The 20,506-nt window shown below is 39.1% G+C and overlaps 1 protein-coding gene across 1 annotated transcript in view; it reads left to right on the top strand.

The window, feature by feature from the left end:
• Window positions 1–20,506, top strand: part of adgrb1a (adhesion G protein-coupled receptor B1a) — a 158,034-nt gene that overhangs the window by 133,842 nt on the left and 3,686 nt on the right. The window contains 7 exon segments of the mRNA XM_036590196.1: window positions 5,743–5,841; window positions 9,800–9,971; window positions 10,091–10,186; window positions 12,183–12,222; window positions 14,171–14,844; window positions 20,059–20,094; window positions 20,198–20,356. Of these exon segments, the coding sequence (XP_036446089.1) occupies window positions 5,743–5,841; window positions 9,800–9,971; window positions 10,091–10,186; window positions 12,183–12,222; window positions 14,171–14,844; window positions 20,059–20,094; window positions 20,198–20,356 (1,276 nt within the window).

Below are 20,506 nucleotides of genomic sequence, written 5' to 3'. Positions count from 1 at the left end.
CAAAATATGCTATGGTTATCCTATTTAGGTGAACAGCTGCGTCATGGATGTTTCAGTTTTAGTAAAAAAAATAGATGAAAACAAAGAAATATCATACCAGTTTTTTGTTAAGTGAGTGGACATTGGAGATAATAGTGTAAGGAACAGCATGGACGCAAACATGGACACAAGTCGGCTTGCCACACTTCCTGGCTGTTCATTTAGTCAGGTGCATCAGAATATGCTGTGGTCTCAAAACGTGGTTCTCGCGAGAAAAAAAATAAATAAATATGGTATACAGGGACATATAGCAAAACTGCAGAAAATGGTCTGTGGTATATTTTATTTTACGTTAAGGTAGATCAAAACGTCTTTAAGATGATGAAAAAAGCACATTCAGATAGGTGTGTCCAAACATTCGACTTGTGTTTAGGGTCAGTAGCTGTTTTATGTGTATTAAATTGAAATCATGTGCCTTAAGTGGTGCCTTACCTGACGTATGAACTGAAAACAGTGATTGCAGCCCTAAATATAGAGCTCTTTGGATTAGTAATACTTTTCCTACATTGTGATTTTACAACTGTGATAGTTCCTCTATTGTGTGCATGGATCATTAATATCATAGAGAAATAACCAGGTGCTGCCAGAGCGATTTCTGTTCCACTAAAATATAGTACTTATTCCTCACATTGTTCTAGACTGCCTGATATAAAGCCAGTGTGGTGTGTTTGACCCACTTTTGACCTCACACTCCGACTGAGTGTTTCCTTTTCTGGGCACTTGCTCTCCTTTGCCTGCAGGCTGCCGTGACCCTCACTGCCGTTGTTTCTGCATCCAACAGCTTCATTATTATTTTCTTTTCTCCTTTTCATCTCTTTCAAATTCCTTCTCTGTCAGGAGAACAGTGTGTCTGCCTGTGCGATGAACTCTCTGACGGACTGTGTTTTGTTTTTGTTTTCTTTTCTTTGTTTTCCTCTTTTTTTAAATTTTTTTTGGTTTTTGTGTGTCGGAGTTAACCACAGCATCCCCCTCGCTCCCACTCAGGGCTGTCCTCTCTGCTTATAGGCCCATCAAGGCCAAACCTGACGTTTTGCAAATATCTCAATAACTGGACCTGAGTCGCCCCCCGTTCCTGCTGTTTAGAGTGGCTCTCAGGCTTTTCCTACAGTCCACTTGACAGATTAAGTGGCTCTCGAGGCTTTGATTTAATTATTCAGAATTTAACTATGTCGAATTGAAGAATGCAAATTAGCCCGGATATGAGACCAGGAGGAACATTACGGTCAAATTTCTGTGTAGATTTAATTTGTGTGATTCGTGTATGTATGTGTGTGTGTGTGTGTGAGTGTTTGGAGGTGAGCAGGTTCAAACTCTCTTCACTGTCCCTGCCTAGCTCTTATTCTCGAGGTTCATACTCCTAACATGTTTAATTAAAGTAATTAACATGTGCTGTGTCTCATTAAGCACAGTGCAGCATCTGCACATGGCTAGCTTGCTAACACATCAGAGATCAGACCATGCAGGTGACAGAGAAAAATAAAGACTAAACTAATGAAGATACTCCCGTATGGAATTAGGCAGCTTCACCAGTAGCAGTAAGTAATCCATCCATGTCCACTATAGTTCGCATGTGAGTGCAGTGAACATGTATAATATATGTTTATATATAAAAGGGAATTCCACAGATTTTTCAAAATTTCCGCATAATTCAGTTGTTAGCAAAGTCATTATCACATCAGAATATTCTAATGTGAAATGGTTAACTGTAGAGAGAATTACTGACTAAGGCCTCTTTACATTGGTGGTAATAGGAAACAAAAAAGTTTCAAGTTGCAGTAATTTATTGCCATATCAGTCGGTACATTGACATAAATTAAAATAAACAATGTAAAGATTGTGGAGTGGAGTTTGAAAGTCTGATAGCAGACGATTAGGTACTGCTACTAAACCGAGATGTTCTACATAAAATGCTTTGAAATCTTTTGCCAGAAGGTAGCTTTTTAAAAAGGTACTGCGTGGGGTGTGAGCTAGATTTGTAATGCTTTCTTTTCCATCCTTTTGCTGTATATAGAAGCAGCAGATGGAAGTTTGCAACCAATGTAAGCAGTATGCACCACTTTCTCTAGCTGCTCTCTCTCATATGTGGTTGCACCACCATACCAGACACATATGGAGAAGGTCACCACATTTTCCTCATTAGCTCTATAAAAGCGTATCATACAGTCTCTATTGCAGCTAAATATTTATATCCAACAGGTCGATTTGCTTCACTCACCAGACAGTGTGGCTGGTTACCCCACGTAACTATGTGAAATCAGCTCAGGCTGATTTTTTTGATGTTAGAACCAAAAATAGAGCTCTGCATTTAAGAGGAACCAGTCAAAGGAAAACCTGATGCGACATGAACACAGTTGTAATTTAGCAAAACTAACTTAAGTTCTGTTCTAATATAGACAAATAATTAGTCAAATCTGCCTTTGTGGACTCATTAATGAAATAGCAGGAGATACAGCGAGTCAGAATTAAGCAATAAATGGAATTACCACCAGATCCACTGAAATGCAGAACTTCACTCACATTCAGCAGAAAAGAAAATGCTATCACAATAAGAGTCCCATACAGTTCTATTAAATGTAATTTTACTTGATTTAATTCAGCGCTAAAATATTTATTAAATGCTATATATTCATACTGATACTAGAAATAGTAAGTATTATTGTCATTACCAACATATTATTGATGATATAATTTTCTATCTTTGTTTTTTTATTATTATTATTAGTAGTAGTAGTAATAGTAGGAGTAGTTGTGGTTTGTGGTGGCAGAAGAATTACTGATAAGCATTGACCCAGTAAGTATATATGGTGTACAGTTAAAATGTATACAAAACAAATATGTGACACTTTTTTAGACCTCACCTGGCTACCCCAAGTAATTTGAATTAGAGACCCCTGGTGTCTCAAATTATTTAAATATGCAGAAATTTAGAAAAATCGTTGGAATTCCCCTTTAAAACTTTACAAATGCTATCTGCTAATGCGAGCTGCTTCACATTCTTTAGGCTACTACGACCAACAAAATGGTGGTGTTGTTTTTTTTAAAGTTAGTCGTATTGAAAGTCTCTAGCGTTTCAGCCTTGCTGGACCACTCCTGAACATTTGTTGCAAACTGCAGTTTTGTTCTCCACTGAAAAACATCCACACAGCTGACATTTTCACTCTGCAGCATCAGAGCATGATACAAGCAAAAAAGGTGGTTATCGGTTGTAAGTACAAGCCGTAATTTCAATATCAGCCCAATAATAATAATTACATTTTCCCATTTATCAGCAAATAACAGAACTTTCACTGATATATTGTGTAGCTGTACAGCTTAGACTGTGTTTGTGTTGTAATAATTCTACCCGTAGACTGAATCTCTCCAGTAGGCACATTTGGCCTAATGAAGACCATCCGGGGACCATAAGGCAGGAGAATTAGTGCTGGGGAAGCCAGACATAAGCCTCGGAAGTAGCTGTGGAAACGCAGTTAGCTCAAAACTGGTCACACTGACCTCAGACAGATCCAGGAGAGAGGGCGTGGTCACTGTCTGACTGAACCTTAATAGCAATCCATTTCCGTTCCGGACAGGATGCCATCAAGCCAGAAAGGATTATTAGGTGTCTGTGCTGAAGTTGCTCAGCAGTGTGCTACTGCAGTCCTGAAGCCCCTCCAGCTTCTACCATAAAGGCTAGTGAAATGACCTTGTAATTCAAAAAAACACTGATTGCTTTTTAATATCACTGCCTGCAGCCAGCTTTTATTGGTTGTACTGGCCTTTAGCGTGGAATTGAATTTCTGATATTATGTGGGTTTTAATCTACATGTCTGCCAGCTGCAGGATCGATTCGCCAGCCAAGAGGCCGGCCGTGCCGAGCTGATGACTTTAATTGTTATTTTGCGAGCAGCCATTTTGTGTCAGTGGACAGTTGCGTGTCGCTTATTAATTTCGGGGGCAGTTTCTAGCGTGTGAATGTGCTCTGCGTGTCACAGCTGAACAGTATTGTTCCTAGGAGAAATAAGCATGTGCATTTCAGATTATTTGTTTGGTTTAGGCTTTTGGCTACAACATAGTATTGTTCTAGGGATCAGTAACAAATGGCAGATGGTTCAGTGTCACCGTGTTACACATAACATCCTGCGCAGATCTGGAATTAAAGAGGGAGTTCTTTGTAAAGTCATTGATATGTTTGTTGGTAGAGAAACTTACTGACTTAACAGTGGTGGTGATAGAAACCAGGAGTCACCATGTCTACAACACAGATAGATCCGTTTCATTCAGTGTACTTACGTGTGTATTCGGATTTCTTATACATAATGTTGATAATAGTAAAACAGAGGTAAATCTTAAATAATAAGTTGTCTTTGGGTGCCTCAGCACCATGAATGAATTTGAAAAAATACGTTTTAGGCCAAACCTTGCTATCGTCAAACAATATCTCACATCAGACATGTTTGGTAACCATTTGGTGCAAAAACCTTCTTTAAGGCAAGATACGTCATGCAAGTATGCAAATGCAAAAACGCTTTAAGCTGTGTAAACAAGCTTATGTGCCTTGCTGCGTTCTAAAATATGTAATGACGCACTTCATAAAGTAACGCAAGCACAAGCAGCGTTTTCAGTGTTGCAGCTTTAGAAACCAAGCTGTCTTCTACCACCGCCGTGCTTTCATCCAGTCAACTCTCATGGCAAATCAGCAGTTTGACGAGTCTGATTCGCTTGTATCCCCATATATATGATATATCATTGCCTCTTCCTTCCAAATAGTAAAAGAAAAGCAGCACACAGGACTCTGCTGTCCACATGTTTCAGTTTTGTGGCTATAGGAAGAACAGTAGAGTCCATTCAGAGATGCTCTGATCTGCCTGTTTTAACTGCCACAGGAGCGTAAGAATGCATGTCGCGTTGTTACAAAAAGACCACAGGTTTGTGGTCCGGCTTGGCATTCTCACTTGAGTATGTTTCTGGCCTGAGCACTTTAGACGTGTGGTCTGGTTCCTATCACCACTGCTGTGAACGCTTCTGACTTGGTAAGTTTCTTTAGAATGGACTATTTCATATCAAACCACTTTAAATGACGTTGTTACATGTTAACAGTTTATTTGTTCTGAACAATTGAAGTTCCACTTCAAAGACATTGTAATAAAGAGGCTGAAGTTACACATATAGGCGTATACTTTATATATTTGCACGCACACCTCATGGCTCTATTATTATTATGCTCCAGTGAATAATCTGTGTTGCCGCAACATGCATGTGTGTAGCATTGTTCTAGCATGGCTATAGGCGTGTATGAGTGCGAGTTATTGTGATCAGCTCGGGCGTTTCCGTGTCTCTCCCCAGGGGAGGATGTTCACACACAACTCAAAGCAAACACGACTGTAGACGGTGTAGTAATATAAACCATGTAGGCTTTAATATGGCCAACATCAAAAAATATAAATCTAATCACACAGTTATCTAATCAGCAAAGGCACATTGAGTTCTGAGCTGGACTGATTGTTTACAGCAGTAATATCTTCCATCGCTGTCCGCCCCCCGTCCCACTTCTTGAATCAGGCCAATTAAGAGCTGAAGAGAAAGTGACAGTGCTGTATGCCCACAGCCCTGACAGAGAGCTGGAAAGGGGATTCTGTGGCCACGAGTTTTGTATGTGTGAGTGTGTTTGTATGTATGTATGTCAGTGTATGTGTGTATTTTCAGTGTGTTGATTTGACTTTGCAGTCAGATGACAGTGCCACTGTACAATATGACGCTCAAATGTGCCAAGTGCGGAGTTATCTCGTCGGCTGACCTTTCCACCACAGCTACCAGTAACGCCATGTTAGTCCTGCTAATTATTTACCAACTCTTTTACTGCTCGACCTTCAGCTTTCTCTTTTCCTTTTCCTGCTTATTTCTTACCTCACTCCTTTTTTTTTTTTCTCCGATTTTCTCCCTATTCATTTCCCCCCTCCCCTTGGGTTCTTCCCATCGAGGGAACTTAGTGACGAACACTGTCTCATGTTAGGTGAAGCCCTTAGATGATATAAGAGGCCATAAATGATAGTGATGCACAGATCCGATACACTGGACGAGCACCCACACTGACCTTATTAAACAGATCGGGTGCTGGCCAGACATTCAGTACTGTTTCTTAGACACATTCGCTCCACAATGCAAGAGTGTCATTTCAAAACATCATACAAATTTGTTCTCACTTTATGTTTTTATGAAAGGAACCGAAGGCTCCACATGCAGCTAATAATTATGAGTGATCATAATCATAACAGGCAAATTGTTTAAGGAGATTCTTTGTTTAAGGAGTTTTTTTGCAAATGTTAAATGTGCTATGTGTCACAATAAAAGCCTCGGAATAAAAGCCCTGTGCAGGAGAGCTAGGCAAACTTCTTTAAGAAGATAAAATACCAGTGTTTTTTGCAGATGTGAAATGCGCCCAGTATTTCTTGACAAAATTCTGCAGTAGGTCAAAATAAAAGTCTGAGAACAAAAGCCCTGTGCAGGAGAGCTAGGTAAACTTGTTTAAGGAGATAAAAAGAGTGTTTCTTTGCTGATGTGAAGTGCGCTCTGTGTTTCTTCACAAAATTTTGCATCATATGTCAAAATAAAAGCCCTGTAAAGGAGAGCATTTCTAACTCTGATAGATATAGATATCTGAACTCATTTTTACTATTTCCTGTAGGCTATCTCTTTTATTTTTTGATAATTTGGAGACAATAAGATGATTACTAAAGATGTCTATGGTGATCAATTAGACTTTGCAGCCCAAAAATAAATTAGACAAATAAATTGTAACAGCACATTGAATAAGCTTTACAAATATTAAATTGCAGAAGGAAAAAATGTCAGATTGGTACTAAGTGTCAGTTGGTATCCCGAGTTGAGGTATCAGCATCAGTATCGAGAGAGAAAAAGTTGGATCTGTGCATTCCTATGAGTGAAAATGATCTGTGTGTTTGCGTGCGGGAGCGTCTGTGTGTGTGTGTGTGTGTGTGTGTGTGTGTGTGTGTGTGTGTGTGTGTGTGTGAGAGAGGAGAGAGAGAGGCTCTCTGCGTTAGCTCCTCTTCGCAAGTATGCATAATATGTGACAAGCAGAAGTGCTTTGAGAGAGGTCATTGTTTATCATCAGATGAGGTTGAGTGGCGGTGTTGTTAACCCAGAGTGAGAGGCCTCATATAGAAAAGGCTTAATATTACAAACGAATGTAAATAGATGATAAGAATGTGGCCTGGCCACTTGGTAATGTGTACATGATTATATGCTGTATTTGTTTGTGTGTAGGTGTCAACACTGAGAGGTAGAAAGGAGGAAGAGTTTAAAGTGGTGGTTGATGCACCTGCCATCTACAGTACTGTGCAAATGTCAGAGACCACCCTCAATTCATTTCATTTCCAGTCAAAACAACCATTATATACAAATTATTTATACAAGTTATTCATTTTCAAGATGTTCAGTCTTAGAAGTTGATTGCATTTTCTGCTTCTCATGATTCAACAATCTCGAACTCATTCAGTGATGTTGAGGTCAGGACTCAACATGAGGGTGGTCAGTCTGTTATTCAGAGAACACCAGCAGCTTCTTTGTTAGAATTGCAAATTTTCTTCTTTTTTATCTGTTTCCTTTTCTCAGTAACAGCTTCTTGACAGCTAAACATCCTTTCAGACTCATAGTGTTGAGTTGTCTTCTCACAGTGGAAGGATGGACAGAAAGACTTGTGGATTTTTTTCAAATCTGAAGCAAGAGTGGAGCTTGATTTTTCTCCTCTCTCTCAAAGATGAAAGCTTTACATACTGTTTACTTGATGCTAATTTGACAGTGGTGGTGATCTACCACAAATTGCATGGGTGTGAAAAATGGATAACTTATACTTAATGGCTGTTTTGACTGGAAATTAAATAATTGAAGGCTGGTCTCTCATTTTTTCAGTGAACTGCATAGTCATACAGTTAATATTTGTATTCATATTTGTACATAAATCTAAAAACTAACAGGCCTCGGCACAGACAATAGAAAAGTCAGTGCTGCTGCTGCTCAAGTGTGTGTGTGTGTGTGTGTGTGTGTGTGTGTGTATGTGTGTAAGCATGCATACAAGATGTAGATGATGAAGTGTCTACATGAATAGTACATCTCTGGGCTTGTCATGCGTGTTACATCTTCCCCTCAGACGACTTGACATCAGGTGACATTGAGTGTAGTTTTGTTTACAGAAAGGCAGGTCCCAGGATGAGGACGTGGAATTGTGTATAATCACAAGTAGCCCCCCCCTCACACTAAATACCACCATTTGTGTCTGTGGGACAGTCATATATTTCTTAGAACTGAAGAGCACAGAAATTACTGACTTAAGCCAAGGCAACTACAGACTTACTATCAAAGCATCAAGAGTATAAAAATCAAGAGTCCATTTGTGTTCTTATCTTTTGTATTAAAAATAATAGTAATAGTAATAAAATAGTAATAACTGTACATTCTACATCTTTTTAGCCGTTTACATTTGCATGTAGAGTACTGCGCAAAAGTCAGAGACCACCCTTTCATTTATTTCCAGTCACTTGCTAATCCAAACGGCCATTGCTTTTTTTTAGTATCAGTAGAAAGCAGAAAAGATTGAATAGAAAATTACAGGGAAGCCCCAGCAATTAAATATATATATTTTTTTAGTATTAAGTTTCCACCCTTTGCCTTTATTACTTCTGTTCTTTTCAGCAAGCTTCTTGTTTTTTCAAAGAAAAAGTCTGAAGGGATATTTTTCCACACCTCCAAGGTTCAGTCTTCGAAGTTGGTTTCATTTTCTGCTTCTCACGATTTTATCTAACTTTATGGCCGTTTTGATTGGAAATTAGATAAATGAAGGGTGGTCTCTGACTTTTGTACATAAATAAATACAAATAAGAACAATATACAACAACAACAATAACAATAATAATAAAGGAAAAGGGCAGACCACCAGGAAGAAAAAGAAAGACAAGGTGAAATACAGTTTTGCTGTGGATTAGCATTAGAGCGCTTCTCTCACGTGCCCATTGCCGTGTCTTATCTCCTTCACTTCCCACCTTTTCATTTGTCTTCCTTTTCTATTCTTCACTGTTCCTTTACTCACATTCACTCCTCCTTTACCTGGTGATCCTCCTCCCATGTTTTGATACATCTCTACAAACATGCATACATATTGTATATGTGAATTATGTACATATAAGAATATGATTGAAGGATGTATGTTCCTGTATATCTTTGTAATGTATTTTAATAAACGTGATGAGCCTGTATCTATACATGATATAGGTATATCGATATGGCTTCATTGTAATCAAACAAAAAGGGCAACTCTTTCACTTAGTCAGTGGACAGAAACAAGGAATGTCCAGACTGGAAAAAGTAATGCAGTTTACTTTTTGCACAATAATAAAATAGATTTATTACATCAACACAGTCATTGCTAGGAGTAAGTGAAGTGCTAGAAGAAGTAATTGAAAAACAAAAATATAGTGATGTAATACATTATTCATGTGAAAAAGATGTACACATTAAATGGATTATACATTCAGTGCATTTAAAAAAAAAGTGCATTACTTTTTCCAGCACAGAGTGTTGAATTATAAATACGATACATTATTTTTTAAACAAATGTGAAGGACTCCACTGCAGTACTTTTTCAGCACATATAGATATACATTATGGAAAAAATGCTAAAATTTAGAGACGAGATTTTCCATAAACTTTGCCCTCTTTGTGAGCTGAAAATGAGCTCAAGATTGAATGTAGTTTTCCTCCTGTTCTGCAGGGCGTCTCTGTGGAGTTCCTGTGTGGTTCTGCCACTGCTGGCCCTTACCTGGATGTCTGCGGTTCTGGCCATCACCGACCGCCGCTCAGCCCTCTTCCAGATCCTCTTTGCTGTCTTCGACTCTCTGGAGGGATTCGTCATTGTGATGGTGCACTGCATCCTGCGCAGAGAGGTGTGTGAACTTTAGCACAATTTGACTGACTCTTGGTCAGTGGGATATTTTTTTGTTTATTTAAATTTGTATTGTTTATTTTGTGTAATTACCTGACCTCACTTTACATGATCATTTAGGTTCAAGAAGCGGTGAAGTGTCGAGTTGTTGATCGTCAGGAAGATGGTAATGGGGACTCGGGTGGATCTTTCCAGAATGGCCATGCTCAGCTTATGGTAATTAACTCAGTAACACTGTTCAGTAGTCATGATTAGTGTTGGGAGTGGTCATTTAAATATATAGACAACTGAACTCATGTTACATAATCAAGTAGTAAAGCATGTGTAGTTTAGAATAAAATATGAAATAAATAGAGTATTTTAACTTTACACTTGTAAGATTATGGCTAAACATATGACATACACCAGTGAGCCAAAACATTATGACCACTCACAGATGAAGTGAATCTCATAACAACAGCACATGTCCAGGTCTGGGATATATTAGACAGTGAGCAAACAGTCAGTGTGTTGGATGCGGGAGACACGGGTAGACATGAAGACCTCAGTGACTTTGACAGGGACCAAATCGTTATGGCCAGACTGAAATGGCAAGCCTCATGGGGTCATCCCAGTCTGCAGATGTGAGTACCAACCGACAGTGGGACAGTGGTCCGAGGAGGGGCAAACCAAAAATCAATGCCCAAGTCACATCAGTGAGCGAGGGCAATGAAATGTATCCCGTTTGCTTTTACATCACATGGACAGCCAGGTATGTGTGCGCCATTTACCTGGAGAAGTGATGGCACCAGGATGCACTGTGGGAAAAAGACAATGGAGAGAGTGTGATGCTTCTGGCAGTGTTCTTCTGGGAAACCCTGAGTCCAGACATTCACGTGGACGTCGGTTTGACATGTACCACTTACCTAAACATTGTTGCGAACCACGTACACCCTTGCATGGCAATGGTATTCCCCAGTCACCTCCCTCAGCAAGTGTTACCCTGGCCTCCAGTTTCCCCAGACCTCAATCTGATTGAGCATTCACGGCATGTGCTTGAACAACAAATTTGATCCTCTTCAGCTCCACCTCACAGCTTACAGGACTTACGGGACCTGCTGCTAACGTCTTTGTGCCAGATAAGACAGGGCACCTTCAGAGATCTTGTACACCTGTATCTTAAACCATTTTTTTTCCCAGGAGAAAAGTACATATTTGTATCTTTGTATAACCTAATAATTTAAAAACAGAGCAAAACAAATAAAAATGCTAGAGACAAGACAATGTGAATGTCATTGCAATTTAATAAAAATAAGTGCAATGGAATATAGACAATTATGTTCTTCCTTAAAGGTACTGAAGATGTACCCTTGAGGGGACCACCCCAATGACAGTGACAGTTTAGTGCCTTTTTTCTGAGAGTGTAGAGTACATTCCTCAATTATAATGTATTGGCTCATTGGTGTACTGCAACAGCTGACGTTGCATCTCACATTAAGTAAATTGGCAACATTGTCCCATTCACACTCCAATCCAAATTTTACTCATGAAGAAAGCATGCCAAAGTTTAAAAACAAACAGCATGTTATACTGTAATGTAATACTATTCTTCACTTTGAGTCTAACAGAGACAGACAGCAGTGTTGTATAATTTATCGGTGCTGATTTGAATTTCTGTGTTGTTAAGATGCATTTAAAATCAGGCTGGCCAATCTGTTGGTCTGTTGTCATGGTTGCAGTCTATGCATACATCTCATTTTGTGCCAAAACACAAAATCTTATGTGACAGCAAACTCTGACTATAAAATTGCAGACTATAAAGGATATATGTGGTTCACCATAGCTGAAAGGCTGGGGAGTCTACTTAAAGAATTAGTTTCTTGTTCCTCTTCCATCTTGTTACTGCTTTCTCGGAGTTGGCATACATTTTTTACACTATAAAAATAAATCAGTAAATCAGCCAGTAAGATTGAGTAGCCTATGGAACACCTCTTAAACCAGCTACACACAATGAAGAAATGTTAAACCATTTGTGATTTCATTTTGTTATTGATACCATTATAAAACATTATAGCATTATGTATAATTTTTGTATAAAAATGTGAGTATTCAAATACCAACAATGGTTCAAATACCCACACTCAGTATATGCCCCTTCCTCCCTTCATCCTGTTTCATTAAGTAGTGTTTTTTGTACCTTCCCACTAAAATGGCCTCCTTCCGTTTCTTTTAGACTGACTTTGAGAAGGATGTGGACATGGCTTGTAGATCAGGTAAGATGATTCATTTATTTATTTTAATGCTTCAAAGTGAGAAACTTTTCCTTTTTCTGAAAATGTTTCACGCACTGAGAGCCGCTGTGACAGCCTCTCGAGGGGTGTGGTCGGCTGTTTTGACAAGAAATACACCACGTTACATACTTGTAATTCGATTTCTTCCAGGAGATTCGTAGTATGATGTGCTTGCCGCTGAGTTGTAATGCTCAGGTAAATAGGGCTGCCTGCTTCCTCGCTGCGCCACAGATACGCTGGCCGCTCCTAATTAAGTCCCTCCCGATGTCTCACTGTCAAACAGCGCTCTCCTCTCTGATATCCATCAAGGGTGGGAATCTGATTATCTTTCTAGACGGGATATCACCAGCATCTAGAGACATAGCATGGCTGAGACACACACCAGCCTGTGTGTTCTGAATGATTTTCGTGTGCGTGGGTGTGTAAGATGTGTGATAGAATTAGAGTTTAATAGACAGTCCATTATCTTAGTGATCCACATCAAAAAAGGCTGCATTCAGGTGCATTTTTATGGTAACATTTTCTGTCATTTTCTTATAGTAACTCCCATGGTACTGTGTTGTTTTCTCTAAGAATCCTTTAGCACTTTGTGCTCTTTATTGCTCCTATCACATATCCATGTCAAGTATACATGACTAGCTAGGTTCAGTGTGCTATATTACCAGGGTGCTTTTGGAATTTGGAAGGTAAAATTAACTTTCATACCTTTAACAAGCTAATATAGTTAGCCAATATAAACTCAAATTTATATGACCTCAAATTTCCACAATATTCTACTCCTACAATAACAATATCATAACAACACAATATCATTATTATTTTTATCAAAGGTGCACCAATCATGAGTTTTTATGGCCAGTTCTGATTTCTTTACAGTCAAATTGGCCAATGGTGAATTTTTTGGCTGTTTTATATATATAAGATAAAATCACGTTTCCTGTTCTTTCTATTAGTCACATCACAACATACATAACATTATTTGATCTTTAATGGGCCAAACTGACGTAAATTCATAATTTAAATAACATTAATAAAGAAAGTAACAGGCCACTGACTATTTGGCACAATGAGTCATGCATGATTATACTATGATATTTTAATATAGATGTACACTTTTTCTTTTACTCCAGCTCTTTTCTAGTAACTTGCTGCAGGTGGCAAGCGACAAAAATAGACTCTAATAGATTCTGCTCTAAAATGTACTTTTGTGTAAAGTTTAAAAGAGTTATTTAAGTTGTCCATGCTGATGTTTAGCTGTTTAGGGTTTGCAGTTTTTGGGCTTGATATGGCAAAACTGGGTTTCATTAATTGGGTTAGCTAGCTCACAAATTAGCAAATCACAGAGGAAGATCCATGAAAGCTTTAAGTTTGAGCTCCTTTTATCTAATCTTCTCAGAAATATTGCTTAAATAATGAATAACGTAATGCTTAATGGCTGTTTTGACAGAATTAAACGAAGATTGGTTTCTGAATTTTGCACAGTACTGTCGTTTTTCTCACAGCTCTCTTCACACCATCAAACTAAACAACAGTAGCTCGCTGTCAAAGCCAAAAATGACTGGCCCCTAATTTTTGCATTGAAACATAATTAGTCATTATTTTTTTCTATGATGCAGCTGCAGTGAACATGGTTAATGATTCAGTTCACTTACACAGCAGGTACATGACTAATAGGAAAAAATAAAAATGACAGCCATTTCAGAAATTTGATTAGGAGTAGTCATTGACGAGTTGGCATATTACCTCAAATGTCCATGTTGTTTCACTTCAAGCCTGTATAATCAGCCACAGTGGGGCTATTAGAGTCATATCTTGCTCTACTGTAATTCAGAAAGAACTTAAGTGATATGTTATCGACATACTAGGCTATTCTGCCTGCCTCTGAAGTGTCATCTGAGTGTGATGATGTGACTTTTTTCTCCCCTTCCAGGCACTCTGAAGCGCTCCTCTCTCCAAGGGGAAGAGAAGTTGGCCCCTCAGCAGCTCACTCTGCAGAAGGGCTCCAATTTTAACACCATGCCGGCCAGCATGGCCAAAGTTCACCTGCAGAACGTGGCCGACTACGCCAGCCACACACTCACACTGCGCCGTGAGAAGGGTGCCATCGCGGGGATAAGCACAGAGCTGCCCGGAGCCAAGTCCATCTACATCTGCGACGGAGAGCTGTTCAAGCAGCTGGATGGAGACCTGAGCCGAGGCCCAGGGGACAGCAGCACGGGCCCCGAGGGAGGAGGGGGAGTGGGCCAGGGTTATGTTATCCTGCCCAACAACAACAACACCACCACCCTCAGGCCGGCCAAGGCCAACAAGGAGGACCAGGCCTCCAAGTACAACATCAGCATCGAGCAGCTGCCCCAGACCAGGCTCATCCATCTGACCAACCCCACGGGCACGGAGCCTGTGCCGGGCTTTGGGCTGAAGACCCTCCCTGCCGAGCGGGTCAGCGTGTCATGCTCAGAAAGGGATTCCCCCGTGCAGACCATCCAGAACATTTCCAGCGAGGCCCAGATGAGCAGCGGTGCATGTGAGCCAGGGGACTCTGGGAATTCAGGCATGATGTCAAAGAGCGAGACCGTCTCCACACTGTCCATGAGCTCCCTGGAGGTAAGTCACATCGGTCATAAGTGCAAATGACCATTTCTGAGACCTGCATAGGAATGTGCAGCTCCTATTGGTTACATTTTTATCCCCCCCCCCTTTTAACCTCAGTTCTCTGATTTTGTTGTGCCATCAGTTGAACCCATTGTGATGTTCATTTACCTGCTGAGGAACATGCAATGTAGTATAAATATACTGCTACTCCATTTTGTACAGCCAGGATATGTTGCTAAAAGTCTCTCAAAATTCCAAATATGAATCACATACTAAATTATGTTTACAATATTTCCACAATACATCAGTGGCCAGTAAATTTTGCTAAATGGAAAAATGTAATTATTATAATTGGTACAGTGTTGAAATTGCAGCTAATTACTACACCTGACAACTTGGCCCCATTTTAGCTTGTGCATAGTGGACATGAGCAGCAAAAAATCTTGTCACAAACAAATCTTTCACTGAAATGGACATAATAGTGGATAACACCACAGCATAGTGGATAACACCCTAGTTCCCATCCAGACAAGTATGCCACTACTGTAGCAGTAAGAGAACTTAGGCAAGACTCCTAACTCCACATTCACTTACCCCTGCAAGTAGAGGTGGGAATCTAAAGGCATCTCACTGTTCTATTCAGTTTTGGTTCAAGGTGTCAAGATGCGATTACAAAACGAAAAAATCTTGTCAAAGCTTGATGCATCTCCATTTTTGATTTTTAAAGTCTACAATATGATTTTCCCTTGCTTTTGTTATTAGCAAGGTTCACTGCAGCTAAGATCTACTTTCTTTTATATTTTTGACTAATATTCTTTATTAACATTAACTGATTTTGTTAAAACCTTTCATGAAAAGCGCATACTAAATACTATAATATTAACTCTACATTTTTAAAAACTATTCCTCTCCTTCTTTAAATGACACATAAAAGTGACTGGTTCTTTGAAGATGATTAATAAACTCTTAACAGATTATCAGTAACGCATCAACAACATATCAGTGAAGGAGCAGTAGCGAAGAATCTGAATGCACTTAGTAAATATCGTGTAGATGTTCTATTGATACATTACTTACATTTAGTAGATGTATTGTTATTGTTACTTCCATTACGCAAAACCTAACCTTACCCAAAACCTAATCCTAACCCAAGTGTTTGTTTGTCATCTCAAAGGACCACTCAAAATAAAGTGTCACCTGAAGTTCCAAAGCCATGTCCATGTGTTTTACATAAAAAAAACTAGGTGTTTCCCATCATTACAGCACAGTTGTTTAGCTATAGATGCCTGTAGTAAACCATGAAGTGCCACTGATCTGACCCATCGGGACACTTCTTGTACAGAAATGCTGAGAAAATGCTGAGACGGTATGCTGAGCTCTGGAAAACCCCCAGCATATTTTTACCTTGTACCCTGCAACTTCACAGTTGCAGAGCCTGTGTAATAATCCAAATATGACATTTACTGAATCAATTCAGAATCTGTTCAGAATCACGATGTGTCTAAGAATCTGTTATTTTTCCCACCCTAATTGTAAAGTGCTGTGTATACGAGCGGCTATAATGCAAACGTTTACAGTACTTGTCTTATCTAATTAAGCCATGTAAAATTTTGTCTGTGTAAAATTAATCAGTTGTCAGTATTTTTAACCTCTGTTAAACCTGTATCACGCTTTGGCTCTTAACGTGGGTTAACGTGCAAACTTAAAGTGTGAAAAATGATCAGTTACTTTTATCAACACCGTAATTCCATATCAGTATTCCATTCCATTTCATTTTGTACATAATTATTCCATTAACACTGAGCGCAGCGCACTGATTGTTGTACAGAGGTCCAAAGAAGATAATCCTCAGTCTTTAAAGTAAGCTAGAAAGGTTCTTGGCATTAACTGATTTGAAAAGACATCTTGCTCTGATTGAACTTTGCTGTGATTGCATCTGCTGCGTGGAACAGCTATGAATGCTGGCGAACCTGTAAAATTTCATCAGTTCCTAAAAGGTCATGTTAGCCTTTAGCATAACCAGGCAGAACCTTGAGTGAGTGTTAATCAAAGCCTGTGTATCATTGTGAGCTTACCTGGGGGCTGTATGGGGATGAAACTTAGCTACTGCGACACTGTTTGCGTGTAGCTTAATTAAGAGAGGATGCTCTGCCTGAATTATTCATGCCGCTAGTGACAGAGTTGTTTTCTAAATGGCTGTGCATTAACTCTACACGCTAAAGGCACTATCATAAGGGCTAAACCGTTCAGTATGTTCAGAGAAGGGGTGACGTTCATTTAATTGTGATGAAAATTATTTTTCCTTCTTTTTCATTACTCCCTATCCTCAGTTCACCTCATCCCTGTTTTGGTTTCTTCTTCTTTCATTCCTCTCCTCTTTATCCGGTGCATTATGGTTGCCACAGCTCACTAATGGACTTCTTACTCAGTTGCTCATGCAGATGTAGTGCAGTTTGCCTGTCGAGCTGGAATTTCATGCGAGTGTTTATTATGTATAAATCAGAAGGAGAAAGCATGTGAAGGAGGAAGGATTGGGCTTCACAGAATTGCACTTTGCCTGGCATCAAAAACACTTTTTGTAAAAAGTGAATAGGAGTGAGACAAAAAAAAAGGAATAAAACGGAAAACCTAGCATTTTACAGAAGGGCAGCATTTGTAATGCTACGACACCTACATGAAAACTGACATAAACTATAAAATATAAAGGTTTATTCCAACAAGTATCAATTTACATAAAAGCGGCTTTTGTCCCTTTTGATGACATTTAAATGCAGCGTTATGACATTGTTATGACAACTGACATTTGCAGGAATAAGCCTTAATAAATGACTGTAAAGTAGGACTGACCCAAACAGTTCAAATACTGAAGTAATAGTTTATTTATATTCGATTCAGTATTTAGTATTTGGAAGCCATTCGGAAAATAATTTAGCCTAAATATGATCAGGTTTCATTGGCAAAGGTATTTAAAAAGGATACATGATTGTTACTGTATGGAAAATGTAAAAAAAAAGAAATAATAAAGGGTAGCTGGAGAAGTTTAATGTGTGAGAAATCACATTTGGAATCACTTTAAATTACTAGACGATAAGACAAATGCTTAGTGCAGAATGTACGGTGAGAGGTTGGTATGAAGGCACTATAAGTTTAATGAATTCTTAAATAGTGGTGAGTATAATGATACTTATCTAAGTACCGCTAGTCTCTGGGGAGGCCGACGCCGATGTTCTGTCAGTGAATGAGGCAGGGAACACCGGCCTGTAGCTCCAAAAGCTCCTCCGGTCTTCCACTCTCTGTAGCTAAGCTGAGCTCAAGTCTGCCTGCATGTCACCCTTGCTGCTGCTGTGCATGATAAAAAAAAAAGGTCAAACTAGCCAAATAAAATAACTTAACAAAATAAATAAAAGCAACTAAGTAAAACAAGCTACAACTAAAACTCTGGTAATGAATAAAACAGCAGTTCTAACTTAGTGTCTGTGTGACTCATAAAAGCTGTATTTGAACTACAGGGCTACATTTGCAGCTTCTAGAGCAGCACACAGCAGGCTTCAGATGACTACTAAAGGGGAATTCCACCATTTTATGTAAATTTCTGCATATTAAAATCATTAAGATGTAAACACAGTCATTCAGAGTAGACTGATTTGAAATGCTGTTCTAGAGAAACTGATGTCAGATTAAAATCTTTTTAAAGCTCCCTCATTTAGATCTTTTTAAAGCTCCCTCAGTTATTACATGCAGTGATTACGAATGCACAAAACATCTTTTTTTTGTTTTGTTTTGTTTTGTTTTTAAACACATTTATGCCGGGAAGGTACTTGCAGGATGTTGTGAAGCAAAACAGAACCCAAAGAACGCTTATTTATTGGATTTACTACTTTACCCAAATTAACATTACATATTAAAACTCAAAGGATACATGCAGTTCACTTGTAATTTAAGATAAAGTAAATAAAGTGGTAATATTTGTATTACAACCTCTGCTTCCTATCAACACCACTGTAAAGAAATCAGTAGTTTCTCTACAATACACTCTTACTTTGTTTACATCTTAACCACTGAATTCTGGAAAAATCTGTGAAATTCCCCTTTAATACATAATTGCTGCCTACTGAATATGTTTTTGAACTGCAGACACACACATTTTCTAAGCTGCTTATCCTTCTGGGCCACGGGGGTTTTAAACTGCAATAACAAAAATACTTAAAATGATGGTTAATTATGAAACATAAATTCAGGTGACATACCAAGACCAATGTTCATCTGTCACGAAATGCTCATATACGGGTCATATAGCCTTATGAAGACTGCCTTTGGGTAAAGTGTTACCTAAAATCTTTCATTCTGTAAGTAGTAGCGTGTGTAGTATTAGGGGAAGCGGGGGTGGGTTGTGTAGACAAGTTCTCTCCAAAGGTCAGTTCTTGCTCACGTTTTGAATGTTAGCCAGAGACTAGCGTGGACAGCACAGTGACCACAGAGCACACACTCCAGACCGCATCTTCTGACCTCAGGCCAAACATGCTCCCAGAATGCAGTGCAGGGCAGCAGCTGCGGTGGTGGCGGAGCAGGCAGAAGGTCAGGCTCTCCTCAGACGCTTTCTGACAGGCTAACAAAAGGCCACGCGGTCACAAGCTGTTTACTGCACGCTTATGCCAAGGTCTCACGAAAAGCTACTATACACACAAAGCCCTGACGTATTACTTTCTTCCTCCCCCTTTTTCCATTTTTTTTTGCCCTGTTTGTATCATTTTTTAGTAACACTTTACTTGAACCCTGCTACATAACATTGACATAACAAAGCCATAAACATGTCATAGCAGATGTCATATACTTTCGTGAGTCATAACAGATTTTGCTTAGTAATTTAACAGTGTCATGTTACCATTATCTGTAGTTGTCATGACAAATGCCATAATACCTGATGTCATGACAGCTTATGTCACATGCCATTTAGTTGGCTGTCTTGACAGCAGACATTATGACATACTTGTATGTAATGAAAATTAACAATAACATGACAACTGTATATTATTGAACAAAATCTGTTATGACACTCATGACAGCAATATGACATCTGCCATGATGTGATGATGTCAGTGTTATGTAACAGGGTTTAAGTGAAATGTTAGCCTTTTTTCTCTAATCCAGACTTTATTTTCTGTCACAGTTTTATTCTCACTGATCAAACATAGTAACTCCATCTTTTTTTACATTTTCTCTGTGTAGAGACGAAAATCACGCTACGCAGAGTTGGACTTTGAGGTACCTACATTCACCCCCTCCATTCCATTTTTCTTTCAGAATGATCATTAACCATGTGATCAGTTACTTTAAAATATTCGTTTTCTCTTATTCACTCTTGCAGAAGATCATGCACACACGGAAGCGCCACCAGGACATGTTCCAGGACCTCAACAGGAAACTGCAGCATGCAGAGAAGGACAGAGACTCTCCTCCGGTGGATGGCAAGCCTGGGAAGAGGTGGAGCGTGTCGTCTGGAGGCAGTGATAAAACCAACCTTAGTGTAAGCTTCAATTCATATCTCTCCATTATCATATTCTCATTTTTTAATCTTCTCTCGCCTCATTTCTTACCTCATTATACTGGAAGTTTAAGTTGACTTGACTTTTTTGTACAGCGTGGTTCAAACACAGTTTTTTCCCCATAGGAAATG

The sequence above is a fragment of the Colossoma macropomum genome, unplaced genomic scaffold, assembly GCF_904425465.1.
Source record: "Colossoma macropomum unplaced genomic scaffold, Colossoma_macropomum, whole genome shotgun sequence".
In the NCBI taxonomy this organism is placed as follows: domain Eukaryota; kingdom Metazoa; phylum Chordata; class Actinopteri; order Characiformes; family Serrasalmidae; genus Colossoma; species Colossoma macropomum.
This window is presented reverse-complemented; position numbering and strand designations above follow the sequence as displayed.